This window comes from Miniopterus schreibersii (assembly GCF_964146895.1).
Source record: "Miniopterus schreibersii genome assembly, chromosome: 1".
Taxonomy (NCBI): domain Eukaryota; kingdom Metazoa; phylum Chordata; class Mammalia; order Chiroptera; family Miniopteridae; genus Miniopterus; species Miniopterus schreibersii.
Genome location: NC_138101.1, coordinates 30,797,323 through 30,806,386, shown reverse-complemented (window position 1 = coordinate 30,806,386; position 9,064 = coordinate 30,797,323). Strand labels below are relative to the sequence as shown.

General features: G+C 36.2%; 1 protein-coding gene across 2 annotated transcripts in view; it reads right to left on the bottom strand.

The window, feature by feature from the left end:
* Positions 1 to 772: 772 nt before the first annotated feature.
* SRP72 (signal recognition particle 72) overlaps positions 773 to 9,064 on the bottom strand; it is a 29,005-nt gene continuing 20,713 nt past the window's right edge. For both annotated transcript variants that reach the window (XM_081151838.1, XM_081151839.1), the window contains 3 exons: positions 6,360 to 6,397; positions 3,720 to 3,879; positions 773 to 2,842 (listed from right to left, as the gene is read on the bottom strand). In XM_081151838.1, coding sequence (XP_081007964.1) covers positions 2,665 to 2,842; positions 3,720 to 3,879; positions 6,360 to 6,397 — 376 coding nt within the window. In that variant the 3' untranslated portion in view covers positions 773 to 2,664. The remainder of the gene's footprint in view (positions 2,843 to 3,719; positions 3,880 to 6,359; positions 6,398 to 9,064) is intronic.

Below are 9,064 nucleotides of genomic sequence, written 5' to 3'. Positions count from 1 at the left end.
GGATGCCCGTCCTCTCCCCAGTCAGTAATAGCATCCCAGGAAAGTGAATTGGGTCTCTTCCCGCCCTCCAGCCCGTGCCAACTTAACTAGCAGTGTCTAGAGACTGTTCAAGATGCTTAGGGAAAAACAACAGAGCAACATGAATGGCTCCCTTATTTTAAGTTCTTGTATTTAGCTTTAAAAAATTCTAGATTAGTCTGCCAGGATCATAGCTACTAGTAATGCAGGGTATTAAAAACCACAACTAAAGAGAAATCATTTGTTGCCCCAATGATCTAATATGCAACAAATTAGGAAAGCCACAGGGCTTTTCAAATGTTGTGTAATGTTTCTTAAACTGAGAAGTATATGGATGGTTCATTTTGTTAAATTTGACCCTAGTGTATTTCACAAACTAACAAAATTATCTTACTGCAATAAACTGACTTTTCTTCATCAGATCTGTGTTTCAGGTAGGCTTGTAAGGAACAATGAATGAATGCCAGAATCCAGAAGGCTTGAGTGATTCAAGTGTTTAAGGTTAGCAGTACCCAAGTAATCTAGAAAATGCTGTGCTTAATAACTTAAAATGGTTGCTCTTCAATTTATTTATATACATGTATCAACACGAGTTTTCAGTGAAGTTAAAACTGGGGTCTCTCAACCCCAATAGATTAGTTTGGTGGCTTTGCTGGGAGGGGCCAGAGAGAATTTTAGATACTCAGTTTAAAAAATTCTCAGATGTACTAACCAGGAAGTCCTCCATAAAATGCCAACACCCAAAACACCTTAATCCATACTCACTGCCAGAATATTTTATTTTAAAATGTGCCATAGTGAATGGATGTATCCATATTGATGTTTTATAAATGTAGACACACACATATATACAAAGTGTATTATGTCATTGGTTAAAGACCTGTCCAAAAGAAAAAATAATTACTAGAAAGTTAATGTAGATGTTTACACTTCATTTGACAATAACCTCTTTGAACTGAGGTTTCAGTTGCTTAGTAATGACTGGTAATAGCAATGACCGGCTAGAGAACTGTAAATTTCAGTTTGTGTCTTGCATCAAAATTTTCAATGATAATTTTCACCAAAATTCTGTAGCTTAGTTAAACCTAAAAAATGATTATCCTTCACCACAGAAATTTAATGGAATCCTAAATAACAAATTTACTAACAATTATTCTTGTAATGGGGTATATACTTAGAAGGAATGAATATCTGTCACTCTTACCAAAAGACTATTCTCTGAGAGCTCAAAAAGTATTTTGCCATAATAAATCATTCATATATAAGCAGGTCTCTTATTCAGATGCCACTGCAAATTCAGAGGAAAGCCTTTTAAAAAAACTCTTTGGAGATGTTTCAGTAGCTATGTTCAGAGTCAAACACAGCAGCACTTTACTAATAGGATGGAGTAATATGATCACAAAGAAGGAACTCTTAAGTCTAAATTCAATGTTATCTTGGGCAGCATAAAATGAATACTAACCAGGGTGTGAATCCCAGTGTGTCTGTCTCACAGCTGTTCAATGGGAAAGTGGCTTTTAAGCAAGCAAAGACCAGAGCAACACTGACACTGCAGACTGACTGTATAATACTCCACCACTCTGGGAAGGGTAATGAATAGTCATACCCCTAACTAGGAAGAGGAGCCATCTGAGTATTTATTAATGGGGCCACACAGTACTGTTAAGTTTTAATACTGCCTGCTACTGAACTCTGGTATTGATTTCCTCTCTACATAGGAAGTCAGTGTCCATGCTCTTGATAGGGGCCATTAAATCTGACTGAGACAGTCCAAACCCATTTGACCTCAGAACACTGGGTTTAAGGGTCAACTTCTTACAACACTGCTGTTTCCCTTGAGTTCTTTATAGTGCTAAATCAGCACAACATTATCATAATCTGAAAATGATATGGGGGCACAAAGGAGTCCTAATTTATATATATGTATATATATGTATATACATATACGAACATACTTTTCACTACCATATACATATATACACACACATATATATGTGTGTATGTGTGTGTGTGTGTGTGCGTGTGTGTGTGTATATATATATATATATATTATCCCATATTCCAGTATCACATGACAGAATTTATGGTAAAAACTAATCAAGACATTTAGTTTTCCTGTGGCCACTCATGTAACGAAGTGAAGAACACCAGTGTATTAATAAGGTCCCTTTTTATCACATGATATTTCTAAGTAGCTATTTGGAATGCTCAGAAGATTCCACTTTCAGTCTCCTAAGACCTCCTAAGACATAATTTAAAGTGGGGCTTGTAAGAACAAGCATCTTCAGACTCCAGTTAAAACAGCAGAAGTAACTTCTGTTTATATCCTAGGAAACCTTAGATAACATGCCTTGTTTGTGAAACTGAAAAAAAAAACACCACCACCAGATCAGCACACAAAGAAACAGATATTAAGGAGGGTAAACGCCCAATTATTTTGAGTCCTCATCATCTGTGCAAAGCTAGGTGGTACAAGTAGGCTGAGTTTGAGGAAGGTGTTTTCTTTTTTGATGCACAAGAAAATTTTATGAAAATGGGGGCATGGGAGAGGGAGCAGCTCTGTGCTTCTTGCTGTGTCACCTTTATTTTATGTTCCTAGTGTCACTAAGACTAGCGTAAAAATAGCCTGCAACAAGAATGTTCTAATCACCAGCCACCTTTTCCACCTTTCTTCTTTTTCTGTTGCTGTTTCTTTTTTGTTGCTGGAGCCCCTGCAGGTTTCTGGTGTCTTGGGGGTATGATATTACTTGTAGATGCAGATGCTGTTGCTGCACTGCCAGGTCTTGGGGAGGTGGGTGGGCTGCTCACAGTTTTACTGGCATCCCTAAAATCATCAGATCAGGAAAGTATTGGTTATTCATACATTCAACAAAGAAAAATGCAATAAAAACATACATACATAGATTTCACTTTCTATCACTAACAATCTCCCACACACATTTTATTTACTAATTTAAGGTGGGTTCTCCAACTCTCTATCCATTTCCCATTTGAATAAAATTTTTACTGCTTTATAAGAATAAGTAATATATGATACATGCCAATTCTTAGAAGGCTTAGAAAATAAAGAAAAAAATTAAAAATGACTTATAATTCTACCATGTACAAATGACTTAATTAGAAACTTTTTTTTTAAATCCTCTCCCCAGGATATGTTTTTATTGATTTTAGAAAGAGAGGAAGGGAGAGAGAGAGGCAGGTGTAAACATCAATGTAAGAGAGAAACATTGATTGGTTGCCTCCCCTACATGCCCTGACTGGAATCAAACCCACTACCTAAGTATGTGCCCTGGCTGGGAATCGAATCCACAAACTTTTGGTGTACAGGATGACACTCCAACCTACTGAGCCACCCAGCCAGGGCAGTAACATTTTTAAGACTTCTTTCTAATCACATTATTTATATCTTTGTTTATCTAACTGCTTAGTTTGGTGAATGACTCAGTGTATTTAGTTTCCTTTTGAAGTTACTGGAATACTATTCTATATGATAGAACCCTACATCCAAGTATTTACAATCCAATCCAACCAGAAATACATTTTCTTTCCTTTACAATAGCATATTGCAGAACATCAAAGATAGACCTGACTATCATACTTAAAAAACATTTTAAAAATTCTCACTAATGACCTTGAGTCAGTCTCAGAAAGATCCAACCTCCTATGCTCTGAGTGACCTCAATTGGGAAGCAATGACTTACAGTTCAGATGAAGCTCCTGCAGTTGCTCCCTGGGTCCCCTTTCCAATCTGATCCTTCTTCTTACCCTTCTTTCTTCCCCGGTAGTAAGACCTTTCACGCATTGGTAGCCATCTTTCTGGATCTGGGGTCACTTTTGGGTCATAATTCTTAGGCAGTTTTCCTGTGTAAAAATTAATTGATGAAGAAATAAGACATCTGTCCATAATGTTTCCAAGGTAGTTGTTTAAACAATTATTTCCAAGCCTGGGAATAAATAACATTAAAACTAGATAAGTTTATCTGAGAAAGTTTTATTTGTATAATCTATCAGGGGAAAAGGCCTTATTTCTAAGCATGACACAATATTCAGAAGACATAAAGGAAAAGATTTCACAGATATATCTATATAAAAAAAAATTAAAGATACATTTTAAGAGAAATAATAGAATTTTAAAAATTTTATTGTAACAGAGTAACATATAACAGAGTAACATTCTTAATATAGAACTTCTTGATAATCCAAACGTAAATCATATAAAGAAAAATGGGCATAGCTGTAATTCAGAGTAAGCCAGAAGAAATAAAAGTCATTAATCATGTGAAAAGATGCTCAGCCTCACTAAATGAAAAGGGTAAAAAATTCTATCAAACTAACAGATATTAAAAACAGTAATAACGCACTATTGGTGAGATAATGGGAAACACTCAAAAACCACAAGCAGAAGTGTTTACTAGTACAGCCTTTGTCAAGAGCAATTTAATTGTCAGTACCAGTCAAAATTTATACTTCTAGAAATTTATCCTGCAGAAACCCATAAAAGTTGTGTGTTAGAATATTCTCTGATAGTCTTTAAAATAGCAAACGAACTTAAATGTCCATCAGTAAAAGAATGATTAAATAAACTACAGGATAGCCCTACTATAGCAAGCTGTACAATAGGTTTAAAAGTAAGTACATATAGATTTATTAACTTCAAAAAGTCTGCACAATACAGCCTAAGATAGAAGATTAAAAGAAATTATCCTGATATGTTCATATCAACTTTGTAAAAACTTATATTGACAGACCATATAAAAGTATATGTATGTTCTATATAGAAAAAAAGTTAACTAATTACTTCTGGGAGCATGAATTTGTGGAGTAGGGAATTTTAATTAAAAATGTATTTTTAAAATATGTTTTTATTGATTTTAGAAAGAGAAGAAGGGAGAAGGAGAAAGAGAAACATCAATCAGCTGCCTCCTGTACGCCCCTTACTGGGGATCAAGCCCACAACCCTGGGATGTGCCCTGACTGGGAATTAAACCGATGACATCTTGGTTCATGGGTCAATGCTCAACCACTGAGCTACAGGTTGGGTGGGAATTTTTGCTCTTTATGCCATTCTATTACAATAGAAGTTCTACTACTTTTGCTTATTTTTATTTTATTTTACTTCTTTTTTAGAATAAGCAGATATCACTTGTAAGTTTTAAAATATGTCCATTTGGAAACCACAAAATAAAAAAAAGTGAAACTGCAGGTTATTGCTATCTTTAGTTATCATGTGTTCCTTTAAAGTACTAATACATAAAACAACACAAAACAAATATTTGAGTTTTTACCAATTTCCAAGTACTGTGACAAGAACTAAGACTTCTAATTAAAGACAGTGGATTGAATGCAAACATTAGTTTCTGCACTGTCCCAAAACTCCACTAAAGTGACAATAAACACATTAGAAGGAACAAAAGGAGAAAATATATTATCAACACAATTTTGGAAGCTGGAAAACATATGGAGGAGTAGTAATAAACTTGGAAGATTTGGGAAAGCTAAATCCTAAGATGGCAGTGGGCAAAATCAAGAAGCAACTTGATTTGACCACAGATTTCCCCAAGACTCAGGATCAGATAACCTCTGTTTAGGTGAAGCCAAGTATTGCAATTGTACCCACTGCTGCCACAGATTAAGCCAGCCAAAGCCAATCAATGCATGGCATTCCTTTGGTTAATGGCTCAGGGAAGAACACTGACCTATGTTGGCCCAATCAGATTAATGGGAAAGATTTGCCAAATGCAGAGGGGCCCTCTTTGTCCTGTTGGATATAAATGACAAGTATGTGGCCTTATTTCCAACAAACATCCAAAGACTCTAGTGGGATTCAGTTTTGTGTACAGCAGAGCAAAGAGATACAACTACTGGATCAACCAACTTTGATGCTAACTTCACTGACAGTTTCATAAACAGCAAATTTTCTTAAGTCAGTTTGACGGAGTTCTATGGTACTTGTAGCCAAAAGCACCCTAATGTATCAGCGCTTACTATGATCCAGGCATTGTTCTAAGAGCTTTACATGTATTATCTTACTTAATCCTATGAGGTACATACCATCATATTCCATTTTACAGATAAAAAACTCAGGCAGGTATGTTAGGCAATCTGTTCATAGTCACAGTGAAAGAGCAATGTTACTTGAGCAATAATTTGAATTTAGGCAATCAAATTCCAGAGTTGTACTCTTTAATAAAATTAAATGTTAGTTGTAGTCAAGACAAAACTCAGGTGTTCAAGGATACACGAAAAGAGAACAGTATATTTGTTTGAAGATTTTTATACAGGGCAAAACTTAAGCTTTTATCTTGTAGAAAGAAATCTAAAGATTTTTAAAAAAGCCTTACCCTTCTTTTTCTTCTTCTTCTTTTTCAACTCTCCCTGTCTACAAAGAAAACAAAAATCATTACCACCAACGTGATAAAATAGAGCATTAAGCACGTGCAAAAGAGCGAGCTGAGTACTTTATCATAAAGGTGTTCAAGATCTGCTGAGTGAGGACTCATCAAAGCTAATAAAGAGACTAGTTGGGGATATTTATTTAGGTTAAATTTAATCAAGCTTCATCTACTGCAGTTTATGGGAAGGGGTTTAGAAAAGAGGGGTGACAATTGTTTTAAGAAAACATACCATTTACATTGGCACACATGTATTTTTATGTAAAAAGAAAAGAAATGTGTACCAGCATGAAAATCTACAATAAGTACCTCATGTTTGGCAAAAGTCGGGAACAGATAATTAAGCTCTTTGCCAGAATAAAATGTATAGGTATAATACACACAAAGAATATCTCTGGGAGGATATGCAAGACAAGTAACATTGGTTTTGGCCTTGGGAGGGAGGAGTAGAGAGAGCAGTGGAAGAATTTTTATTCTGCAAGTTTTTATTATTCAGGTTTTGAACCTTGTGAGTTTATTGAATTTTTTTGTTGTTGTTAATCCTCACCCGAGGATATTTTTTTCCATTGATTTTTAGAGAAACTAGAAAGCAGGGAGGGGGAGGGAGAGAGACAGAGAGACAGAGAAACATCGATGTGAGAGAGACACATTGATTGGGTGCCTCCCACATGCATCCCCACCCCAGCCAGGGCTCGAACCTGCAACTCAGATATGTGCACTTAGGAAATCAAACCCGCGACCCTCAGGCCAATGCTCTAACCACTCAGCCATGCCAGCCAGGGCTACTGAATTTTTTAAGTAATAAAAAGTTTATTAAGTACACTGACACCCCCCTACTCCCCCAACCCCGGCAAAGGGCATTAAAAAGAGCGTAAGTAGTAAAGAAAACACTTCAAAATAATTGCTAAGTACTCTGACAGCTACAGTAAAAAAGAAACATAAAAAAATAATATATCTCTGGCCTTGACAGGGTGGCTCAGTTGGTTGGAGAATCATACTGTACACCAAACATTTGTGGGTTTGATTACCTGTCAGGGCACATGCCCAGGTAGTGGATTCGATTCCAGTCAGGGTGTGTATGGGAGGCAACTGATCGATGTCTCTCTCTCTCTCCCTTCCTCTCGCTCTAAAATTAATAAACATATCCTCCGGTGAGGATTAAAAAAAAAATTCATTCTATCAATGAGTTCTTTCAGGGTACCCTGAAGAATGAGAAATGCAACATAAAGTGTCTTATGTCAGAGCTTCATCGCTTCCCCCAGACTGTATTGTCTCCCTACAAATCATACTCCACAGCCATACCTGCAATTTCCCAGAGATCCTCTGCCATTTCCTACCTCTTTGCTTTTGCTCACTCTCTCCCTACCTCTTCCTCTTCTTCAAGTCACCACAATCGCCTCTTCATGAAGTGTTTCCTAACCTCCCAGCATCCCCAGGAAGAACCATCTCCTCTAGTTTATTCCTGAATGCCCTGCGCAATCATAGCACATGCAATCTTCATTGCAATTACTGTTTACATATCCTTCCCTCTGCTAGACTTAAGTTCTTTTGAGGGCAAGGACCATGATTTATATTTTGTCAACAACATAGTGTATCTTGACAAGTAACTAAACCTTTGTATCCAAAGCTAGCATAAAAGATATTAATAGCCCTAGCCTGTTTGGCTCAGTGGTTAGAGAATCGGCCCGTGGACTGAAGGGTCCCCAGTTCGGTTCCAGCCAAGGGCTTTACCTCAGTTGTAGGCTCAATCCCTGGCCCCGGTTGGGGCGCATGTGGGAGGCAACCAATCAATGTGTCTCTCTCACACTGATGTCTCTGTCTCTCTCTGTCTTCTCTCTCCCACTCTCTCTGAAAAGCAATGGGAAAAAAAATATACTCAGACAAGGATTAAAAAAAAAAAAAAAAAAAAAAAAAGACAATAATGCCTAATGAAAGTATTGTCTTGAAATTTGAAAGCTTAAAAGTCAACATACATCTCAGTAGTTGTACAGAATTAGAAATGAAATGTATGTTCTTACTAATTACCCAACTCTGTTTTGGGAGAGGGGAAAAAATACTGAGAATAGTTAAACAGGCATTATTTAAAACCCCTCTTAAGATCTGGCTTGGATTTATTTCATTCTGGGGTTCTTTATAAGGCTTGAAATCAGAACCATACAATAAAATGGAACAATGTCATATCTCTGAGGCTCTAATTCCATACTTAAGTTTTTAAATTCTCTTACAAGGATGAAAATACTTTTTTATACCAAACACAGAGTACATAATGAAGTCAATCATATACTTGGTGCTGATATTGTTTCAAAGTTACAAAAAAAATTAGATTTCAAAAGGTATTCAAAAAACAGTGAAAAATTAAGGAAGCCACAAAACTGAAGAAGTGTTATATCTTTTCCGTTCTCTATTCATCCTGAGTCAAAAATAAAATCTTAAACATTTACCATAGGCCTCTGCTGTAAAGAACTGGAATTTGACTTCATATAAGTTAATAAACCTGGCTAACCTTTCCTCCAAATCAGCAAAATAAAGATCAGAACTCTGGTTTAGAATTTCTGAAGATACACTAAATGTATATCAATAACTTACAGGTTAATAACATAGGGCCCATCCAGACTATGCATACACAGCATATGTCTATCTTCAGAACATGGAAA